At 55.1% G+C, this 21,527-nt stretch overlaps 2 protein-coding genes and 1 long non-coding RNA gene across 7 annotated transcripts in view; 1 reads left to right on the top strand and 2 right to left on the bottom strand.

The window, feature by feature from the left end:
* Positions 1–53: 53 nt before the first annotated feature.
* On the top strand, positions 54–13,392 carry GGA3 (golgi associated, gamma adaptin ear containing, ARF binding protein 3). Of its 2 annotated transcripts, none has more exons than XM_055575115.1 (17): positions 54–184; positions 5,327–5,411; positions 5,538–5,613; positions 6,947–7,045; positions 7,621–7,744; positions 7,904–8,007; positions 8,119–8,199; positions 8,544–8,681; positions 9,328–9,409; positions 9,514–9,630; positions 9,923–10,147; positions 10,488–10,558; positions 10,773–11,068; positions 11,260–11,468; positions 11,765–11,934; positions 12,039–12,149; positions 12,917–13,392. In XM_055575115.1, exons 1-17 carry the CDS (start codon positions 145–147, stop codon positions 13,091–13,093), a joined length of 2,205 nt encoding a protein of 734 aa, XP_055431090.1. In that variant the 5' UTR covers positions 54–144; the 3' UTR covers positions 13,094–13,392. The 2 variants fall into 2 exon arrangements, with proteins under 2 accessions (XP_055431090.1, XP_055431091.1); XM_055575116.1 differs by having other exon boundaries at positions 12,378–13,058.
* On the bottom strand, positions 2,203–3,541 carry LOC129648634 (uncharacterized). Of its 2 annotated transcripts, none has more exons than XR_008712809.1 (4): positions 3,429–3,541; positions 2,960–3,088; positions 2,448–2,538; positions 2,203–2,338 (listed from the first exon to the last, which is right to left on the bottom strand). It is a non-coding gene; the product is annotated as an uncharacterized LOC129648634 (long non-coding RNA). The 2 variants fall into 2 exon arrangements; XR_008712808.1 differs by having other exon boundaries at positions 3,370–3,468.
* A 1,303-nt stretch (positions 13,393–14,695) lies between the features above and the next one.
* Positions 14,696–21,527, bottom strand: part of NUP85 (nucleoporin 85) — a 29,294-nt gene continuing 22,462 nt past the window's right edge. For all 3 annotated transcript variants that reach the window (XM_055575117.1, XM_055575118.1, XM_055575119.1), the window contains 8 exons: positions 19,161–19,244; positions 18,941–19,006; positions 18,593–18,744; positions 17,735–17,852; positions 17,532–17,632; positions 15,657–15,808; positions 15,205–15,306; positions 14,696–14,874 (listed from right to left, as the gene is read on the bottom strand). In XM_055575117.1, coding sequence (XP_055431092.1) covers positions 14,773–14,874; positions 15,205–15,306; positions 15,657–15,808; positions 17,532–17,632; positions 17,735–17,852; positions 18,593–18,744; positions 18,941–19,006; positions 19,161–19,244 — 877 coding nt within the window. In that variant the 3' untranslated portion in view covers positions 14,696–14,772. The remainder of the gene's footprint in view (positions 14,875–15,204; positions 15,307–15,656; positions 15,809–17,531; positions 17,633–17,734; positions 17,853–18,592; positions 18,745–18,940; positions 19,007–19,160; positions 19,245–21,527) is intronic.

Genomic DNA, 21,527 nt, shown 5'->3' with positions numbered 1-21,527 from the left:
CCTCGCATTATCCGTCGCAGCCTGGCAAGATTCTCGGCGGAGGCGCTTGGTCTTCTCAGGTCCCTATGCAGGCCCCGCCCCGGCTCGTCTCTCTCAGGTTCTCGCGAGGTTTGAGGCCGCTGGGCCGGCCCGGGCGGCTGCAATATGGCGGAGGCGGAAGGGGAGAGTCTGGAGTCCTGGCTGAGTGAGTATCCACGGCCGAGTCTGCTCGCGCTCGAGCCGCCCCTCTCCCCAGCCCTCGACCCCCTCCCCCGGCCCTGCGGTGGCGCCGCCCGGTAGCCCGCGCCAAGCCTCGCACGCGCTGCGAGCGCCCCGGGATCGCGCCCGTTCCTCAGCTGGGCGGCCCGGCCCGTGCTCTCTGAGCCGCGGCGCCTCCTCTCGCTCCTGCGCGCTGCGCCGTGAGCTCGGGCCCCGCGGGCTCCGCGAGAGCGACAACCCAGTGCTTCGGGATGACGTGCATCGGCGTTTTGGGGAAGCTGTGGTGGGGCCGCGCAAGGCCGTGACTCCGGGACCCCTGCGCTCTTCCGACCCAGGGGAAAGCTCCGAACTGGGGCTGAAACTCCGGGAGCGGTGGGTGGTGCTGAGCATACCCACATAGCTTCAGAATTTTGACCGTGTATTCCAGGAGAAGTGACTGCTTCGCGCAGCATGAATGTTTGAGGTGAAAATAATCCAGAGAGAGAGAGGTAAAAAAAGAGTACTTTTCCCTGCAGTAACCGAAACATGATGAAAGCTCTGTTGGGGGACCCTTCTCCCCACCCGCCCCCCCTCATGTCTTAACGAGTCATTCGTTGGTAAACTACTCAGCAAAGCTGAGAGACGCAGCCTGATACTGTAGTTATAGCGGCCTATTGCTATGATTGCTCATTTATAATGCTATTGAGGAAATGCAGGTTAACCTTAGCAGGTTGCATTTGGCCGAAGGGTTAGTACGTTGAGTTTACTAAGTATGGGCTAGAGGAGGCTCCTGGAGGCCTGTTTAAGTGAGGACAGATTGGGCAGGGTGATAAGACAGGCTGGAGCCCAGATGCTGCCTTGTGCATTGTCAGTGATTTACTAGAGCCTGCAGCCTCCTGAGGGGTGATGCCCGTTTCCTCCAATTGCCTGATTCCCCTTGATAAGAAACCCTGTTCAGGTGGTTGAACGCAGGTTACATTTGCAAGGTCTGCAGTTGCTGGCAGGTCACAACCTTCTGTGTGTATGGAGCTGTTCTCCCAGGAGCTCAGAGTGCTCCAAAGACACTCATTTATCAAGAATCCTAGCAAAGTAGGCACTAGTGTCTCAGTGCCACAGAGGAGGACACCTTGGCTCTAATCAGTTCTCTTGCCCAGAGCCACCCAGCTGGATATAAATACTCTGGAATTGGTTCCATTTACAGATGTTAATGGGGACTTCGGAGAAATTTAAATGACCTCAGCTGAGTCTAATAGGCTAGGTTTAGCGTTTAGACCTGTTTTTGAGGGAGAGTGGAGATGGTGATGGGGGAGAGGGAGGGTGTCTGTAGAGACTAGAGCTCAGACTGGCCTTTGGCCCTTTGCTGTTACTTAGACTGACGTTTTGGGCAGGCCTCAGGTCTCCCCGCCTCTCCCCCAGTTCTGCTCCCAGAACCCTCTGCTCACGCAGGTCGTTGCTCTGCTGCCCCCTCTGCCTCGCTGTGACTTCCTGGTATTCTTCCTTGCTTCACCTTCTTCAGCTGGGTGTTCTTGTGCCAGCAACACACGTTCCTCTCCTTTCCTGAGAGCCCTGTTGCCCTTTACATGCTTTGAAACCTTCCCCACGAACCACCTCTTGATGACTTCAGCCTTCTCTAAAGTCCTGTCATTACTACAGTTAATCAGTGCTTAATGAGTACCTGCTGTGTGAGGTGTTAATGAAAACTAAGTTCAAAGTCTTTGCCTTCAGTTTGATGATAGTGGTGCTGGAGTGGATAAAGCATTTTTAAGTAAAAAAGCAGGAACCATAAATGCTGAAATACAGACAGTTTATTTTGGGAAATTGGGGATAAGTGAAATGGGAGATGGTTCTCCCAGTGGGGAGATGGCACTCGAGCTAGTCCTTAAAGAATGGGAAAATAGGCTAAGAAAACAGCAGACAGTGGTGTGGAGGGAGCAGGCCATGTTTGGGGCACGCAGTAACATACGTTTGATTCAAGCAGGGCGTTCCTGTGGGAACGTGGGAGAGAAAGCTGGGAAGAGCCAAACTCTGGACCGGCTCTACTTCCACCCGAAGAAGTCTGTGTCTCCAGTTAAGAGGTTCCCATTCATACTGTGCCTGTTAAGTCAGTGTTCTGGGAAGGTTCCTCTAGGTGTTCTGCATAGGATGGATTGGAGCAGAAGTTCTGGAAGCAAGTGAGAAATCAGGAGGTCAGGGCAGGAGTAAGAAAACAATTTTAAAAAGACATTTGGGTTTCCCAGGTGGCTCAGTGGTAAAAAAAAAAATCTGCCTACCATTGCAGGAGAGGCAAGAGACTCCGGTTTGATCCCTGGGTCAGGAAGATCTCTTGGAGTACAAGATGGCAACCAATTCCAGTATTCTTGCCTGGAAAATTCCATGGACAAAGGATCCTGGTGGGCTACAGTCCATGGGGTTGCAAAGAGTCAGACATGACTGAGTGACTGAGCACGGCACACAAAAAGACATTGAGGTGAATTCCCTGGCAGGTCAGTGGTGAGGACTCCGCGCTTTCACTGCCGAGGGCCAGGGCTCAATCCTGGTAAAGGAGCTAAGACCCTACAAGCCTCGAGGGGAAGAAACATAGTAAAGACATGGAGAAGGAAGAAATTAGGACTGACTGGTGAAAACGGATGAGGAGAGGGAAGAAGGAGCCTTCAGACCTGGGTGCCTGGGGTTGGGGCAAAGGGAGCTTTGGAATGGTGGCACCATTTTTAGAAATAGGGAAGTCAGGGAGGAGAAATGATGAGTGTTTTTAGACTCGTTTCTGCACCAAATGAGCACTTACAATTACACTCTGTCTTGTTTTGCTCCGGTTGTTCTCGTGTGTTGCGTAACCTCCTCAGGGTAGCATCCGAATCTTGTACTTTGCCTGTAGTTCCTCCAGGGCCTAACTTGTCTGCTTAGTTTTCTGTGGCTGTTTAACAAAAGACTTGGTGGTTGACTAAGTCTCCCTTGATTCAAGACCTTCGCACTAAAGTTTGCCGCTTGACTTCCCCTGCATCCTTATCCTTGCTACGTGGAACTTGTCACTGGACTGTTTGAGCCGTGTTGGGGCGGGGTGGCCATTGCTGTTCCCCTCCCTCCTGGACCAGAGGTCCCACGACAGTCACAGCTAGTTGAAAATGAGAGCAGGATATATAGAGGCAGAGACACGGACTAGCATAAGGCTGTCAACAGAGACCCCAAAATAGAAACCTGGAGGCCAGAGGGGCGGTTCTGGAAGGCAGGATCTACAGGGGAGGCCCTGGCGTCACCTCCGTTGCAGGTGAAGGAGAACGTTGAGTGGGTGGTGGGTGTGTGCATCTATCGGGAGGCGGTGGCAGGCGGGGCGCCTGAGTCACCCCAAGTTATCTCCAGAGGTTCTTGCAGTTCCTGTGGGTGACTGAGGTCTGCTGGCTGGAGAGTGGGGGGAGATACTCAGAAGTGGGGCTAACCGTGGCTGAAACCGGGGCTGTGTGTTCATGTGTAGGCTGAGAGCTCCCTGCAGGTTTGCGGTAGAAAAGTCTATTGGGGGACAGGAAGTGGGATTCTTGAGCTGTTGAACGAAAATGAGAAGTACGTGGGAGCGTTCCTGGAAGCAGAAATGGAGTCGTGGCAGCCCCGGGCAGGGCACATTTTTGCTGAATGCCCGTGACTTTGTGCCCGTGCGTGGGGAGGGAGGGCTGTGCGCGTGCCCCCTGTGTCTGTGACATCTTTTCCAGGGGCAAACAGTGGAAGGCGTGTGGCTGCTCCCAAAATGATTGTAGTCACAGGGCAAGTATGGCTCCTCAAACCAACTTATTTTTGTATCCCACACCCTCTTAATGTCATATGAGAACTCCAAGCGTCTCAAATGCTAGGGATTGGTAACAAAGTCACGCTGACACCTGAGAAAATTTCAGGCACCTGGTGGAGGGAGACTCAGGGCTTCTCTGGAGGGTGACAGCTAGTAGCCCCTCTTGATAGAATTAATCTCCCGTCCCTCCAAGCATGACAATTACAAGGGCCTGCTAATTCTCTTTGCAAGACTGAGAACTGACATCTCTCTTTTCTCCCAAATATGATCCTAAACCACCAGCATTTTCTGGCCTCCAGAGCAGAAACGCTGCCCGCACGCACCGCGCTGGACGCTGCAGGTCTCCCCTCTGCCGCTGGGTGGCGTCTGCTGCCTTGTGATGCCTGTTGCGGGCCGCGTGGAGAGGGTGGGGAGTGGGGGGTGCTGGCTAGGAGGCCCTGTTAGGATTCCAGCAGAGCTAGTGATTTTTAACGTTAGGAAAAGGGAAGTGAAGAAACACAGTCACGAGCAATCAGAATTCAGGAACCTCTAACGTCACCCCTTGTTGGGAAGGGCTTTTTCAAGGCTCTCACTCTGCTTTTGGCCCTGGCGGAAATCAGCTGGAGGAGCCTGGACTTAAAAAAGGTTACACGCCTTCAGTCTTCCGTTTGTCTTCTGAACCTGAAGCCCTAAATTTAGCAAACAGCTTGAGAGTGCTTTCTGGAAGAGGCTGACTCCAAGATCTGAATCGGAGATGGGAACGCATTTAACCACCGTCAGCTGGGGCCATCCTCTCTAAGCATAGGATCTGGGCATGACGGAGAAGAGAGGATACACGCCAAGTGTTAGGAGACTCGGCATTACGTCTTGGAGTTTAAACCCTGGGAGACCCTCTTCAGTGCTTGTCTTTGTCCTTGATCGTGGAAGACCATTTAAACTCAGGGATGCTGCTTACTCAAGCTTAGGTTCTGTTTCTGTGACCCCAGGGACAGACAGCACAATTTGTGCTTAGAGGGCTCAGTAAACGTCGTTAGCTTACCTTAAAATGAGAAGCTTCAGATTTGTTTTCTCTTTTGTTTGTAACTTTCAGAATACTGGACAGAAAGCGATATTTGTACGGAATTCCGTAGTAGTCCAGGGGTTAAGACTCAGCTCTGTCACTGCTTAGGGCCCAGGTTCAATCCCTGGTCAGGGAACTAAGATCCTAGAAGCCATGTGACACAACCAGAAAAAAGTTTTTTTTGAGTATTTGTATTTGAGTTGCTGTCTGACTGAACTATTGAGTCTTCTCCATTAGAGAAAAAATCATCACATCGGTGCCTTAAAAATGTGAGGGAAACCTTCCACAGTGTCCTGCTTGCTCTCTGTAACAACTCGTCGTCTTCGTTCTCTCCCCAGATAAAGCCACCAATCCTTCTAACCGCCAGGAGGACTGGGAATACATAATTGGCTTTTGTGATCAGATCAACAAGGAGCTTGAAGGGTGAGTCTCAAACTGTTAGGGGGCAGATGAGGGATGGTTGACTGGGGAAGTGAGAAACTGGTAAAGGAGGGCTGGCCGGGCGGCCAAGGGCCAGCGTCCTGAAAGTGTGATTTTGCTGGTCTCCAGGCCGCAGATCGCCGTCCGACTGCTGGCCCATAAGATCCAGTCTCCACAGGAATGGGAGGCAGTCCAGGCCCTGACGGTAGGTTTTTCGTGCTGGTGATGGATCTTCACAAGTCCGCTGGCGTCTCTGAGGGGGTCAGGGCTCACGCCGTCAGCCAGCTGAGCATCCTGGATACAAACTAGACTTACCTGGACCTGCACAGTCAGTTGCTCCACAAACACATGTGCCCCTGTGCCAGGCCCAAGCATCATGGATGACTGAGTGTGAGCACGATGTCTGATGGGAGAAGCAGAGAGGCCAAGGCAGAGGGGTAGTGGCCGTGGGCCCTGGGGTGGGGCTCAGAGAGGCTGATAGAGCTGTCTTGCCAGGTAAGAGCTGGCCAAGTGTAATTTGTTCTGTAGCTAAAAATGATGCGGGTTGCTAGTGAAGACATCACCCCATTGGGCAGATTAGTGTTTATTCAGACTTGGGGGATTCAGGACGCAGAGCCGAGTGCAGTGCTGGGGCGCCTCTGGCCTTTCCCCTGAGCCAGGATGCCTGGGTTCTCTCCTGACTCCCTCTAGCTCCTGGAAGGGTGGGAGGGGGGCGTTGGGGAAAGGCGCTTAGCCTATGCACCTGCCTGTGCTGTGTCCTCCGCAGAGCAAAGGTTCTCCAGCGGGGGCGGCTCTGTCCCCCGGGCACCCTGGGCAGTGTCGGGAGACACTGTTGGTGGTCCCAGGTCGGGGGGTGCTACTGGCATCACGTGGGTGGAGCCTGGGGTGCTGCTGAGCATTCTGTAGTGCCCAGGACAGGCTCCCAGAACAAGTACCTGGCCCAGAACGTCCGTAGTAGTGCGGTTGAAAATCCCTGATTTACAAAGATGGAAGCCGGGGCAGGGGGCAGCACTTGGGTGGTGCACTCCTTGGCATAAACTCGGGCGCCAGGCCCCACAGCAGCACCTGAGAACTTGAGGCCCCAGAGGGAAGATTGATGGGGCTCAGGGTGGGAAAATAGCATGTCCGTCTAAGATGGAGAAAACAGAATTGAAACATCCTCTCCGGCCTGCCCAACATGTTGATCAGCTTGTGTAAAGAGCCCTGAATCAGAGGAGCGTGTGGTCTCTGCCTCCATCTCCTCACCTGTGAAGCCCGAGGGCAGGATTTGCAGGCAGGCCCCCTCCAGGGCTGACCGTCTGACTGTCTTGTTATCTGGGCTTCAGGGCTTTTTACTTTAGTTTCTGCTGAGCTTCCCCAGAGGGGTTTGCACCTGGAGGGACTCTTCTGTGAGTAATCCCACTGCCCTGATGTCCCCCAGGGCCGCCTCTTCTCCTGGTTAGGTCCTTCCTCGGGTGAGTGAGTGTGCAGCGCTGCCAGCGTGTGGGGTCTGGCCAAGTGCCAGGTCCTGGCCTGAGCGCCTGGCCTCTGTGCTCCAGGTGCTGGAAGCCTGCATGAAGAACTGCGGGAGGAGGTTCCATAACGAAGTGGGGAAGTTCCGGTTTTTGAATGAGTTGATCAAGGTCGTATCTCCGAAGGTCAGTCGGTGGCAGTTTCATTTCTCAGAACTTCTTTTGTGTTCCTCCCCCTCCCGCCTCACCGGCTTTCACCACGTGAACCAGCGTCTCCACGGGGCTGGGGTTCCTGGGTCCTGTGCTCAGAGGACGCTGTGCTGAGGGTAGACGTGCACACAGGGACGTCTCTGCTGCCCTCCCGGCCTCAGTGTGCCCGCTGACTGCTCTCACGTGGCCGCCCTCGTCTCTCGACCACGGCCACACAGTAGTGTCGCTTCAGCTCCGGGCACCCGCTTACAGCAGAGGGGACACTTCTTCACAGTGAAGGCATTCTCGTTCACTCCTTCGGGAGAAAGCGCAGTTGTGTGTCTGGCCTGTTGTGCGTGAACACAGTGACGAGCTTCCGGCCCCCTGCCTGAGCGGAGTCTGTGCCCCATAGATGCCGCTCCCCTCCCCCGTGCTGGCTCACACCTGCGGTCTGGAGGCGGCTTGGGGACTGTAGCCAGTTAGCAGCCGTTTTATTGCTGTGAGCACAGCCTCCCCTCTGTCTCTCCTCCAGGCCACACGCACTCAGCTTTCCCATTTCCTTTGCTCCTTAGTACCTGGGGGACAGGGTGTCTGAGAAAGTGAAGACCAAGGTTATTGAGCTGCTTTATAGCTGGACGTTGGCCTTGCCGGAAGAATCAAAGATCAAGGATGCCTACCACATGTTGAAGAGACAGGGTACGCGGGTGTCTGCCCAAGCAGGGGGCACTGGGCTGAGCTTTGAGGGGCTGAGGTGTGTGCGGCCTGCAGGCCTGGTCCCTGGGGCGCCCCCTTGCTATGTGGGAAGGGGTGCCAGATCGGCCCAGCCTGTGCGACCACTGCTCCGTCCCCTTTCAGGCATCGTGCATTCCGACCCGCTGATCTCTGTGGACAGGACGCTGATTCCGTCTCCACCGCCTCGTCCCAAAAACCCCGTTTTTGATGACGAGGAGAAATCCAAGGTGAAGTCCTCGATGGGGCGTGGGCTCGCTCAGCGCTGGGGTGTACTCGGTTCCTGTGTGTTCCCCAGTGGGTGCTGCCGTCCCTCCGCCTCTAATGCCCTCCTCTTCCAGCTTTTAGCCAGGCTCTTGAAAAGCAAAAACCCTGACGACCTGCAGGAGGCCAACAAGCTAATCAAGTCCATGGTGAAGGAGGTGGGTGGGCCCTGAGCCCTGGGGAGGAGGAGCCTGTGGCCCCAGAGCAGTGGTCCCTTCCCCTGTCCCCAGGGCTCACCCGTATGTGGGAGCAGGGGGCTGATAGGAGAGAGGAGCAGGAGTCGGGCCAGGCTTGGGGGCAGGCGGGCTGCTGCTTTGAAAGAAGAGCTGTCGATTGAGTCTGAGACCAGTGGTCCCAAGAATCACGTGTTGAAAGGAGCTTCCGTGGGGCGGGCCTTGGCCTGCGTGTTCCCGGGGCAGGTGTGCACCCTCCCTGGCGGGGTTTGGGGGGGCAGCGGGCCAAGTCCAGCTGAGCTCTCACTCCTTGGTCCTCTCTGGTGCAGGATGAGGCGCGGGTCCAGAAGGTGACCGAGCGTCTGCACACCTTAGAGGAGGTCGATAACAGCGTGAAGCTGCTCGGTGAGATGCTGCGTCACTACAGCAGGGAGGGCTCTGCGGAGGCAGACAAGGAGCTCATGAAGGTAGGCCCCGGAGAGGGCGTCTCCGCCCCGAGACGCTGCTGCACACCTGGCGGTCCTTCTCCGCCAGCAGCCAGGCCGAGAGCGGTGGTGCCCCCGAGCGCCCGTGAGCCGTGGCTGATTCACTCCACGCACCCTCCATCTGCGTGACTCGGCAGACCCGCCTCGGGCACGCCCCTGCTCTCCACCTCACTTCTGCCTGGGGATGCTTGGGCAGAGAAAGGCCCACCCTGGTTCCCTGATGTGCGCCTCCATCCTCGGTCACATAGAGACCATGAATTCTGAGGCATGTGCCAGGCTGGGAGCGGGAAGGGACCTGCTGTCCTGGCGGCCTCTCCACCTGAGCAGGTGTCTTGTGACGCAGAGTGGCCGAGGCTGGCAGCAGGAAGATGTGTGTGCAGAGCCTGATTCTGCCAGGAGCTGACCTGATGCTAGGGGAGCCTCGACTCTCTGGTGTGGGCGCTGGGTTGGGTGATCTCCTAGAGCTGACCACGGTGCCAGGGGAGCCGGGACTCTGCGTGGATGCTGGGTTAGGTGATCTGGGTTAAGTGTGGTACAACCCATGTACCAGGGGAGCCGGAATTTGGTGGCGTGAATGGTGGGTTGGGTGATCTGGCGGCTTGAGTTTTCCTGCCTGGGTCTCTATTAGGAGCTGTTTGATCGGTGTGAGAACAAGAGGCGGACGTTATTCAAACTCGCCAGCGAGACCGAGGACAATGACAATAGTTTAGGTGAGTGGCCTGGGAAGGGTGGCTGAGGGGCTGCCCCGGGGATTTGGATGTGTGTGTGGGGGGCATTGTCAGGCCGGGAGTGACAGGTTCCTCTCTGGTGCTAGGGGACATCTTACAGGCCAGCGACAACCTCTCCCGAGTCATCAGCTCTTACAAGACAGTCGTGGAAGGGCAGGTCGTCAACGGTGAGGTGGTGACCTCAGCCATTCCCGACTCGGAAGGTAAAGTGTTCTGGTTTCCCACTCCCTCCGGAGCAGCCTGGGGCCCTGCTGCGAGGCCCCGCTGCAGGGTGACCCTGTGTCAGCCCACAGGCCTGAGGGGACCCCGAGCCCCTCTAAGCGCCTGCCGGGAGGTCACACAGGGTCTCCCCCACCCGCCACCTCCACCAGCTCTTCACCACCGCCTGGACAGGTGCTCTGGGAGGCGGCCAGAGGCTGTGCTCAGGGTCCCTCTCCCCCTGCGCAGCCCAGGAGGGGCCCCCAATGATTCCTGTCCCCTTCTGTTTCCATCCAGGAAACCAAGGCACTCTCATTGACCTTGCCGAGGTGGAGGTGCCGAGCGGCCCGCCCCCAGCGCTGGCCCCTGCCCCCGCTGGCTCAGGCATTCCTGTCCTCCCCCCGCCTCCCCAGGCCTCGGGCCCTGGGCGCAGCCACTCGGCCGGCCAGCCTGAGGGCCCCCCAGGGCCCAGCAGCACGAGCAACGCCCTCAGCCTGCTGGACGAGGAGCTGCTGTGCTTGGGTGCGTATTGGAGGGGGCTGCTCGGGGCTTCCAGGGCCTCAGCGAGGAGAGGTGCTGGGGATGGCCAGAGGGGGACCCCGGGTGCTTAGCAAGGGTGGGAAGTAGGGCTCAGGGCAGTGTCCTCGGGTGGACATCCTGTCTGGCTGTGCTCCCCCTTCCCCGGGAGGCGCCCCCCACAGCATAAAGACGGAAGAGGGTCTGTTCCCCTCCGGAAGCTATGGGGGACGCCCCGTTACCCTTGGGTGGCCTGGTGGTCACGTGACCCTCCCTCAGGTGAGGTGGGGCTGGGGCCGCCCCAGCCCAGAGCCTCTTCCACCACAGCCGTCTCCTCTGTCCTCAGGCCTCACCGACCTGGCGCCCAGCGCTCCTCCCGCCAAGGCGGCTGGGAACAGCCAGTGGCCCCTGCTCCAGGTAGGGGTGGCCGCTGTGTCGCCTCCACTCCCAGCCTCGTCCTGGCCCTGGGCACCGTCCCGCACACAGCGCTTTGCACACTCTATCCACAGGATGGCTGCTCGTGCAGGGGGCTCAGCCCAGCCCCCGGGAACAGTGTGGGGGGCGGGCAGGGTGGAGAGCCTACAGCCTCTGCCACCTGCAGGGCCCCCTCACTCCTGCTTTTGTTCCCCAGAGCGAGCGGTCAGACCTGGACTTCTTCAGCCCCAAACCCGGGCCGGGAGCCTGTAGCCCCACAGACGGGCCTCTCCTCCAGCCTTCAGTGGCCCCCGTAGGCAGTTCCCAGGCCCCAGTGGCCCCAGCTGGCGTTCCTGCTCCCACAGCCAGCCCCTTCTTGTTCTCCACTGGCCTGGCCCCAGCTCTGGCCCCAAAGGCTGAGCCCATCGCCCCTGGGCACCGTGGTTCCACTTTGGGCAACAGCACCCTGCACCAGCTGGATGCCCTCGACCAGCTTCTCGAAGAGGCCAAAGCGTAATGAGCAGGAGAGGGGCGCTGGGGAGGCAGCCCCAGGGGGTTGCGGGATTTCCCTCTGTCTGGTGGGTCGGCTAGAATCTAGAAGTGGGATGTGGGGAGAGCTGGCTCTAGTCTGGGGGCCCCCGTGCAGGGCGGCCAGCAGCTCTGCCTGGCCTTCGACATGCCTTGTCTTCCTTCCTGCTGCCCAGGACCTCGAGCCTGGTGAAACCTGCCACCTCCAGCTGCTTCCCGGGTGCTGCTGCCCCCCCTCTGCTCCCCAGTGGCGCCTCCACTCGGCCTCTCCTCCCCCTCTCCGCGGGGCCCAGCAGCCCTCTCTTCCAGGCCCAGGGCAGCCCCATGAAGGGGCCCGAGCTCTCCCTGGCCAGTGTCCACGTGCCCCTGGAGTCTATCAAGCCTAGTAGGTGTTGGAGGCTCGGGGTGAGGGGCGGGGGTCCCAGCCTGCAGAGGTGTGGGCTGCATGGCGAGGGATGGGTGGGTCCAGGCTTTCCTTGCCAGGGTCCCTTAGAGCCATACGCGGCCCTCCCTACCGTGTCGCAGTCTGTCCTTGTCCCCGCTGTGCACTCGAGAGGTTCTTCCCAGGCTCCTTCAGGAGCTTCCTGGTCCCGGGGCCGCTGTGACCTCTCTCTTGGCTGCGGTGCTTTGTCTCAGGCCCACCTCTCCCCGTGCCCTCATCTGCCCCGTTCTTACATACAGGCAGCGCCCTTCCTGTGACAGCCTATGATAAAAACGGCTTCCGCATCCTCTTCCATTTTGCCAAGGAGTGTCCTCCAGGACGGCCTGACGTGCTGGTGGTGGTGGTGTCCATGCTGAACACGGCTCCCTTGCCCATCAAGAGCATCGTGCTGCAGGCCGCAGTGCCCAAGGTATCCCCGCTCCCTGGGGCCTCTTCCTGCACCCACGTGTCCACACCCCGTTCCCCCTCAAGGGCACCTGCCATCTCTTCAAAGGAGCCTGTCTCTCTCTTTAGTCAATGAAAGTGAAGTTGCAGCCACCCTCTGGGACAGAACTCTCTCCTTTCAGCCCCGTCCAGCCACCTGCAGCCATCACGCAGGTCATGCTGCTGGCCAACCCACTGAAGGTGAGCTGGAACTGGGGACCCCACCTGAAAGCCCCGGCTGCCCCAGGTTAGACGCCTGCGTCCACCGCCTCCCAGCCTGGACTGTTACCGCTTCTCCTGCGTCCCTTTTCCACCCTGGCCCAATGGCTGAGTGAAGATGGGGTGGTAGGAGCAGGGCATGTCCCCTGCACGAAAGCACCCCAAGGGTATCAGAGAAGGGGTGTCTCACGCGCGGCCCCTCTGCTGCAGGAGAAGGCGAGGCTTCGGTACAGGCTGACCTTCGCCTTGGGGGAGCAGCTGAGCACCGAGGTGGGTGAGGTGGACCAGTTCCCCCCTGTGGAGCAGTGGGGGAACCTATGACCCCAGAGCACACGTGTCAGCTGCACTTTGGAGCCCAGGCAGGCTGCCCCGAGAGGGGAGGCTCTCCAGGCCTGGTCTTCCTTCACGTCCTAAGCGCTGTGCTTAAGAGCTTTGATGTGGAACAGGGGACCGGGCCGCTGCTGCCGGGGAGCCGGGCTGCTGCTGTGATCTCTCTTCCTTCGGCCCCTAAAAGGACCTGTTTTTTATCTACCTGTGTGACTTGAAGTGGCCACATACATCAGGAGTGGGGAGTGGCCCCAGGTGCCGCCCCCCTCCCCCTGCCGGCCCGGGACATGGCCCCAAGGCTGGAGTGGGTTTTCCCCTTGCGCTGGCATCCTCTGATGCAGAGACTCAGGGCCCTCCTTCAGGACCACGTCCTCACATCCCCAGTTCTCAGCCCCCCTGCTACCCAGGCTTCCCCTTGGCAGGCTCCTGGGAGGAGGACAGCCCACGGCTCCCGAATGGCCCTGGGCCTAGGGCGCTGGTACTGCCAGATCGCCACCCCTGCCTTCTGTGGGCAGCACGACCCTGGAACGGGCACCAGAGGAGTTGTGCTGGGCCCTGGCAGCGGCAGGCTGTGTCCCATGGACATCACGGTAGGATGAGGAGCTCAAGCTGCTGGAAGTAGAACTTGGCCTTGCGGCAGCCTAAACCACAGCCAGGAAAGGAAATGGAAGAGAGCAGTGTTGCGCCTTCTCCGGAAGCAGGTACCCAGCACTTTCTGGGAAAAGGGTGCCTCCTGCCGTGGGAACAGGCTATCACTCACTCACTACCTCTTGCTCGGCGTGGAACAAACCGCTATGCTGCCTTCACGCCTCTGAAGGAGAGGACAGCACCCTGTGTCCCGCTTTGGCCCCCCTCCTCCCACCAGATGGCCTGCGGGGTGGCTGGCTGTTGGGAACAGGAAGCCTCAGGATCAGGCGCGTTGCACTAAACTTATGTCCTTACCTGCTGCCCAGAAACCCCGAGTCCCCAGCTGCCGAGGGGCACTGTCGGCGATATGTTGGGTCTGGAGGTGGTGAGGTTAGGGGCCTTGCTTGAATCGAGTCACCAGACCCTATTGCTTCAGCGGTGCTCCGTCCACTGGCTACAGCTGGGCCGGGGAGTCCAGGCCTCACGGGGCGACAGGCAGGTGAGACCCAGCCGCTGGGGAATGAGCACGTGGCTCACCTGCGCTCAGCTGGATGCGCCAGAGCCAGCTCCAGGGAGAGGCAACCCTGACCCCTCCCTGCTCTTGCCAGGCTTCCTTAATCAAGAGGCCATCGCCCCCTCCCCTCCCCTCATCAGCGAGCAGGTTTCACTGCTTCATTAGGACAGACGAAAGAAAGTGAATCCATTTTACTCCTTAAGGAGTAAATCCAAGAGCTCCAGAGATGGGCTGCTGCAGCCCTGGGAAGCTCTGTGGGACTACTACACGGAATGTACCTTTACAATAAGCTTTAGACTTTATAGAGTTATTTATGAGAGTTACTCGTAACTATTGAGGTCACTTCGTGACAAAAAACTGTACTGGATATATCAACTGCTGCCCTTGTTTTGCTGCATGTTAAATAAAACCATTTTTGCCCTATTTGGAATCTTTCTAATACAGATACCAGTCACCCCAGTGTGGGGAAAGGTGCCACTTGGGAATTCCAAACGCAGGCAGGCAGCTATGCCGGTGCCACCTGAGGTTTCTGTTAAGTTCCTAGACTGTTTGCTTTTTTAAAGAAGATAACCAGCCAAAGGGAAAGATGAGGGGAAGGGCTAGTTAAGGAGTTCAGGATGGACATGTACACACTGCTATATTTGAGCGAGATAACCAACAAAGAACCTACTGTATAGATAGCACAGGGAACTCTACTCAGTGTCACTGTTAACGGGGCAGCCTGGACGGGAGGGGAGTTCGGGGGAGAATGGACACGTGTATGGCTGAGTCACTCGCTGTTCACCTGAAACTGGCACAACAATGTTAACCGGCAGTACTCCAGCACCAGATAAAAAGCTGAAATAAAATAACCAGAAAGTGAACAGATGATTCTGAGGTGAAGCCAAGTTTCAGATGCACAAGCAAACCACTGAACACTCTTGTTCAGGTTTCGACCTGCAGGCAGGAGGGCTCTGTGTTCCCTGTAACTTCTCTCTCCAAGGTGGCTACCTCAGGTTTCCAGTGCTGGCAGCTTAAAACCTCCCCAAGTGTAAGAACTGTAAGTTCTGTGAGAACTTGCATTTGCAAAAAGAAACATTTATTCTTTTAAAAGTGTATATACATTGCCTTTACAAAGATACCATGTTGGAGCCAAGTTCAGGAACCTTCCAGTGAGCCTTCTTTTATAATTGACCGAGCAAGATTCCGCGCAAGAGCAAGTCTCAGGATTTCCACCTTGGTGGTCTCGATATCATCATCCTAAAAGCAAAGAGAGCCTGTGTGAAGGCCAGCAGGAAGTTTTCCTTCTTTCCCAAGACTAATCCAAAGGGAGATAAAGAGCCCAAAACGTTCAGTAGTATCTTCTAGCAAGTTCTTAATATGAGACCAAGCTGCATGCAGAGGCCCACCACAACTGACAGGAAAGAAGATGGAGAGCCCAGAACACTAAAGTCACCCCATCTCCTCCCAAAAAGTTAGCGTGCCCCAGTCACAAGTGGTAACGTGAGAGGCGTGTGAGTTTGTAAGGGGCCAGCATCTTGTGGGGCAGGGTGCCTTCTCGCCTCTCCATCCTGGAACCATCAGACGGACCTGGAGCTGCTGGGCGTCGGGCTCTCCACACAGCGGCCTTCCTGAGGTCAGGTCCTCCAGACACCTCAGAAGCTCGTACGTCTGCTCTGCGGAGAAGATCACCTGCGGGGAGAGGCTGCTTCGCGGAGCTGCTCGCCAGCCAGAGCCTGCAGTGGTCTGTGCAAGGGCTCGGGCTGAGGCAGCCTTTTTTGTATCTCATGTGGAGAAGTGTACTGGCGGGTGAGAGGCCCCACCCACTCCCAGCTCTTCTCGTCAGGGCCCTGGGCTGAGCACTGCCAGTGGACGGCTGCCTCATTTCAAGTTAGACTTAACTTGATAACTTGAGATACTAGATTTCCAGAGTGGGCGCTATGGGGATACAAACACACACCCCTACTTAGGAGATGATGGATGGATATACATTTGCAACAGCTACGGGATAAAAGAGAAGACACTGTGGTCTCAACCTGTACCTGTTTCTGTTCCAAAAGGGGCAGGGCGTCTGTCAGCAGCGTCATCCAGAAAGACCGGGGGGCAATCTGGGACGTCATCAATGAGAGGAGGAGAGAAGCGGCATCGACAAAGCGTTTTTCCCCGTATAAGCGGTGGAACTCGCGGTACTTCCCTATTGGGAGGAGAGAACCCTAGGTCTCCTGTGACCCAGAACAAGAGACCCCAGAGCAGGGAAATTCTTCCAAAGCGGCCTCCAAGCTCATCAGCCAACGAGACCAAAAGGATTCAAAATCCTTGCTTAAAGGGGGCTCCAAAGAGCCAAACCTGGGAGAATATAAGCATCAAAATGAACGAGAGATATGGTTGATAACAGACTGAATAAAATAACCCTCGAGGCCATGGCTGATATAAATGAAAGAATAAACGGGAGGAGGGGGAATTCCATATAGGAATGCCAACTAAAACACAATTTTATCCGCAGTCAGAAAATAACCAGTAGTTACGAACACTAGTGGATCAAAGTATGAGGAGATTTAAATAATATCGAAGTACAGCTCTATAGTTTAATAAATTTTAGAGGAGACCCCTGGTGGATGCTGCTTTAACCAAGTGATCAAGGTGAACTCCACTAAGGAGTTCCTATTAACACATCTCCTCAGTGGAATTCCTGCTAAGTATATAACCTGAGGCTGTTCATGAATAAACCTAAAGTAAGAATATTCTACAAGAGAGCTGAACAAACTGCAAAAACGTCAAGGTTAAGGAAGACCAACAAAGGCAGAGGCATTAATGAGATTCGAAGACTAAATTCATGACAAAGGACTACTGGGACAACTGATGGAATCAGAATATGGACTAGGTGAGAGTACTGTATCAATGCTGAACCTCCTGATTTTCCTAACTGGTTAAGAGAATGTTCTTATTCTTTAGGATATACATGCTCAGATATTTATGGAGGAAGGGAAACAATGTCTCCAACATACTTTGAAACTATTCCCAAAAAACCTGACTGACAGAATAAAACAAATGAGGCAAAAACATAAATAACTGGTTAACTTGGTAAAGTGTGTAGGGCAGTCTCTTATTCCTTACACTACTTTCACGATTTCTAAGTTTCAAATTACCAGAAAATGTTAACCAAAAAATACACTTTGCAGAGACCACACAGGCTCCTGTGTATTTTGATCTGTTTTTTTCCCCCTTTGGTCATGCTGCACAGTATGTGGGCTCTTGGTTCCCCAACCAGGGATCAAACCTGTACCCCCTGAAGTGGAAGCATGGAGTCTTTTTTTTTTTGGAGATCAAAAAATTTTAATACCATAGACAATTTTATACTGTTTGAAAATGTAGATGAAATAGGTACTTTCCTAGTGGGAAAAAAAAAAACCACTTATCTCTTAAAAAGTCACATCCTGATGACTTTAAACATCAGTTCTTCAAAACCTAAGACTAACAGAGTAAGACCAACCAGAATAACGAGAAGCCTTGAATTCCCGGAGAAGTAACCCCACCTTTCTCAATGGTACGTCTCCACATTATACAAGTACCATATCTGGGCAAATCTACCGAAAACTTTGCCATCTGGTGACAATCTTACAGATTTGAAACGGAATCCCAAGCAAGTTCCGGGAAAACGCCGTTTGGAGACAACCTGTGACAGAATCCGCCCCTGGTTTGAGGTTCGTGACGCGTGGGCAAACAGTCTGCAGTCAGCCCGCAAGCAGCCCCCGTGGAGGGCCCAGAGGCCGGAAGAGAGCATGGAGTCTCAACCACTGGACTGCCAGGGAAGTCCCTTAGAGTTCTGTGTGTTTTGGACTGGAGAAGTCTAGAACTTCTGTGCAAGTCCATATCTGTGTGCTTGTGCTGAAGGCCCAGGGGACAGCTCAGAGACTCACCCAGGAACGTCAGTCGATCACTGAGCATCATGGCTGGCCCCAGGTTGTCAATGAGGTCCAGGTCAGAGAAGCAGCCTCGCTCGCAGTAATCCCTGAGGAACCTGCAAGGCCAGCCCAGAAATGAGAGCAGCAGTCCCAGGCCCCCTCCTCAGCCCTGCAACTTCGCAGGCAGCACCCGGGAAGCACACAGAAGGGGCGCCCACCTGTCTGACACCAGCGTGGCAAAGGCAGCGTCTTTGGCTCGAATGCTCCAAGACAGCGCAGACCCCAGACGATTGTTGCGGACTGCCTTCATGGCCAAGACCTTACAGATGCTGCGGACTTTGCAGGGAAAAGAGAAAAGGCAAATTGTTTACCCTACAAATCACTCCATTCCCAAACCCTGCCGAGATAGGAGCAGCCTTCCCACCGCCTCTGAGTTTTATGTGGCTTCTCTGTGGGCTCCAAGTACAGCTGAGCAGCAGCAACTAGGAACTGTGAGGTTTATAAATTGTCTTCTGGCCTCGTTAACCGTACGACCCACCCTGGTAGGCTTTGGTTTTGAGTAGGTTTCACTTCAGGGGTAGCAAGAATATTTGCAAGGCTCCCCACATATCACACGTCATTATCTGTCCACATGCTGAAAATCCTACCAAGCTTTGGGTCCTGAGTACTGTATGCTTTCAGGGACGGTCATGAACACGCAGTGCCTCTGGGAAGAAGAACTATTTAGGCCTGTACCACTTGACAGTGAAGGGGGAAGAGACGGGGCAAACTTCATCAGCATCTCCCCATGCTCTTCCTGAGTCACCTCCGTCCTGCATCCCCCCAAGCCAGCCTGAGCCAGCAACGGCAACCCCCCTGGGACAGGACAAACCACGGCTGCCCCAGCCCGACCTCTGGTTGGAAGCATGAGCGTAGACGTGGTCAGGACCTTAACAGGCAGCGTGCCTGACTGCTTCTAGGTCCCAGTGGGTCCCTAGCTCTTCCTTCCCCTGCCCCAGGGATTCTCCAGTGCTCTGGCTCACCTCCTGGCAGCTACTGCCCAGACTCTCTGAAGGCTGGGAGGAGAGTCCACTCACCTTGCTCCGTCATCTGACGCTGCTCGCAGACCCGCAGTACCTTGAGGGCTTTCTGCTCCGTGGTCAAAGGAATCCGCTCAATATGCAGCTCCAAAGAGACCCGGCCCAGCTCAGGACAGTGGTCACAGTAGTCCACAGCCAACTGCCACAGGCTGCATGGGTCCGAGGGGGACAGACATGAGGGCCTGGCAAGCCCAGAGGCTGCCCTGGGGCCAGGAACTAGCCTCCAAGGCAGCTCCTCCCCAGACCCTGTGCCGTCAAAGAACCAGACTGGATAGAACCCCATCTGGCACGGGCAGTGCCTGCTGGAGAGCACCCCGCTGCCCCTCAGCCCTGCGGCCTTCCTACCTGTGATGAGCAAAGAGTCCTGAGGCATATTCCAGCAGGAGGAACTCTCTCATGTTGGATCCAAAGCTGGCAGAGAACAGACCACGAGACCAAGGCTCCCGGGCTGCTCTTCAGGGCCCCCTTCAGCAGCCCAACCTCCCTCCGAGGCATTCTGGTCACCCCACCCTCAAGGGCCTGGGTGGCACCAAGCAGAAGGCTGGCATGGCCACGGCGTCCTTACTAGAGGTTGTGCGACTGCAGCAGCTTGCAGTGGTCCAGCAGGTCTGTCAGATGGGCCACGAACCACCAGTTGCTCAGGGCGATGCTACGGGTTCAGATACCAAGGCAAGAAGCAACGTCAGGATGAGCAGCCACGGCCTGCAGGTGTGGAGCATAAGCAGGAGCCCACACCTCCTTTGCTGTAAAAGGAGGGGAGGCACAGTGGCAAGCTGGGCTCTGTCGCCTGCTAGGTGGGGACTAGTAACACCCTGAGAAGGACATTCAACCCCAAAACAGCAGCCAGCGAGATGCTTCATTGGAGAACGTCACACAGAAAAATAAAATCCAGGGACCCAGTGAGATACAGAGAATGCAGATACAGGGTAAGGGCTAAGAAAAGGACGAAAAAATCGATGGGATTTGATTCTTGATGAGACATGGAATTCAAAGAACTATATCTGTGTGCATTTGGATTGCTGTTTATGTTCTATTAACATTTCTCACTGCTGCATAGTTTTGATTAGCATATTTTATGAACACAATTATATATACATGACAGCACTTTAAAAACCACCTTGTATTGTCTATTAATACTTTGTATAAAAATTTTTGCTTGATTACATGATTAATAATTTGATTTTACTGGATATGTAATCTGACACATAACGAAGGTCTAAAAGTCCGTCCCCAAACCACATTTAATCAAAACCTAAAATCATCTCTAGCCCTTATTAAAAATGACATTTTCTAGGACCCTCTAAATGTTCCAGATGTTTTTTTACATCACCAAATTTTGTAAACTCACTAGCATTTTGTATAGAATATACCAATGCACTCACTGCAGTGTGAATACATCATTTTGAGTTACATTTTTAATTTGTTACTTGGCATAGGCCTTTCTGCATCTGTATATAATGCTTGAGTATTTTTTAAATCTTGGGAGAGGGAAAAGCACCTTCAATGTTGCTAGGGTGAAAAATCCTGCTCTCGGGATATAAAAACAGTAGGGATTGGTTTACACTGAATGACTGACTAAATGGGCTGTCTGCCCTGCCCTGGGGCTGCTGTCATCCTGTGAAGTACATGCCAGTTCGCCTTTTCCTTTTGCTGGATGGCAAGAATTGGCAACTGCAACCCACAAGGGAAGAAATCCAATTTTTCCTCCAGCTGTGGATATGCCAGGCAAACACATGGCCCTTCAGCAGGAGCTGGTAAACTGTGGTCTCCCAGGGCCTCCCTGGAATTCCCTCATGGCTCAGACGGTAAAGAATAAAGAGCCTGCCCACCATGCGGGCGGCGTGAGTTCAATCCCTGTGTCAGGAAGATCCCCTGGAGAAGGAAATGGCAACCCACTCCAGCATTCTTGCCTGGAAAATCCCATGGACTGAGGAGCCTGGCGGCTATATACAGTCAATAGGATCACAAAGAGCCAGAGACGACTGAGCGATTACACTTTCACTTTCAGGGTCTCTCTGCTCTGCCTCAGGAGCCCTGTCTGCCCCACGGCCTGGCATTGTTGACATGGGGGTCATCAGGTACCCCCATAGAAAGCTCCCTTCTGGCTGAGGAAGGGTTTCCTCATTCCCCCCAAGAGGAGTGAACAGCTGACACCACACCTGAAGCTCAAGGCTCCTCCACAGCACCAGCCCCCCGGCCCACCCCAGACAGAGGCGCCACTCTCCCCTGGGAAGCGAGCTGGGGCCTAACCGGAACAACCCGTGAGAAAGCAAGTACTCAGGAGACCCAGATCCCACCCTTCCTCGTCCAGGAGGCCACTCTCTCTCTGAGGATACTTCAGCCCTTCTTTCAATTAATGGGCAGAGGTCCCGGGACCTGCTTTTCAGAGTAGGGCAGGAAGCAGCTTACTGGTCAGGAAAACCCGAGCTCCTAGATTCCCAGCTAGTGGAAATACCTCGATATTTTCCCTGCCTGCCAGGGCAGACGGATGCCCAGACTGAGGGGCTGCAAGCCTGATCATTCCTCCTTCAAGACTGGCAGGGGTGATGCGTTTTTCAGCGGCGTTCATTAGTGCCACGCCTCTTCGTACACTTCTTTCTCTTTTCCTTCTACAACCACTGAAAGCAGCAAGGTGCTTTACCTTTTTTATTGTCCTTCCTTCCCCTTTAGCTCAAATCTGTCTTGATCCTAAAATGCCAGATGTGGCTTATGAAGGAAGCCCTGGAGGAAATAACCCACTGCCTGTAACAGACAACACATTCTGGAATGCCTATTGCTTTGAATTATAGACAGAGACACTGACAAAGCTAAAGACTGGTGTCTGTGCCTCTGGGAGCCACACCCACTGATCCTTCACTGCAGATACAATCCCTCGCCAAAACCAGCTGAATTCTGTAAGTTATCTTCCAGGTCCAACCAGTCTTATTTTAGA

The sequence above is a fragment of the Bubalus kerabau genome, chromosome 4, assembly GCF_029407905.1.
Source record: "Bubalus kerabau isolate K-KA32 ecotype Philippines breed swamp buffalo chromosome 4, PCC_UOA_SB_1v2, whole genome shotgun sequence".
In the NCBI taxonomy this organism is placed as follows: domain Eukaryota; kingdom Metazoa; phylum Chordata; class Mammalia; order Artiodactyla; family Bovidae; genus Bubalus; species Bubalus kerabau.
Note: the sequence above shows the minus strand (reverse complement) of the source record. Positions and strands in the feature narration are given on the sequence as shown.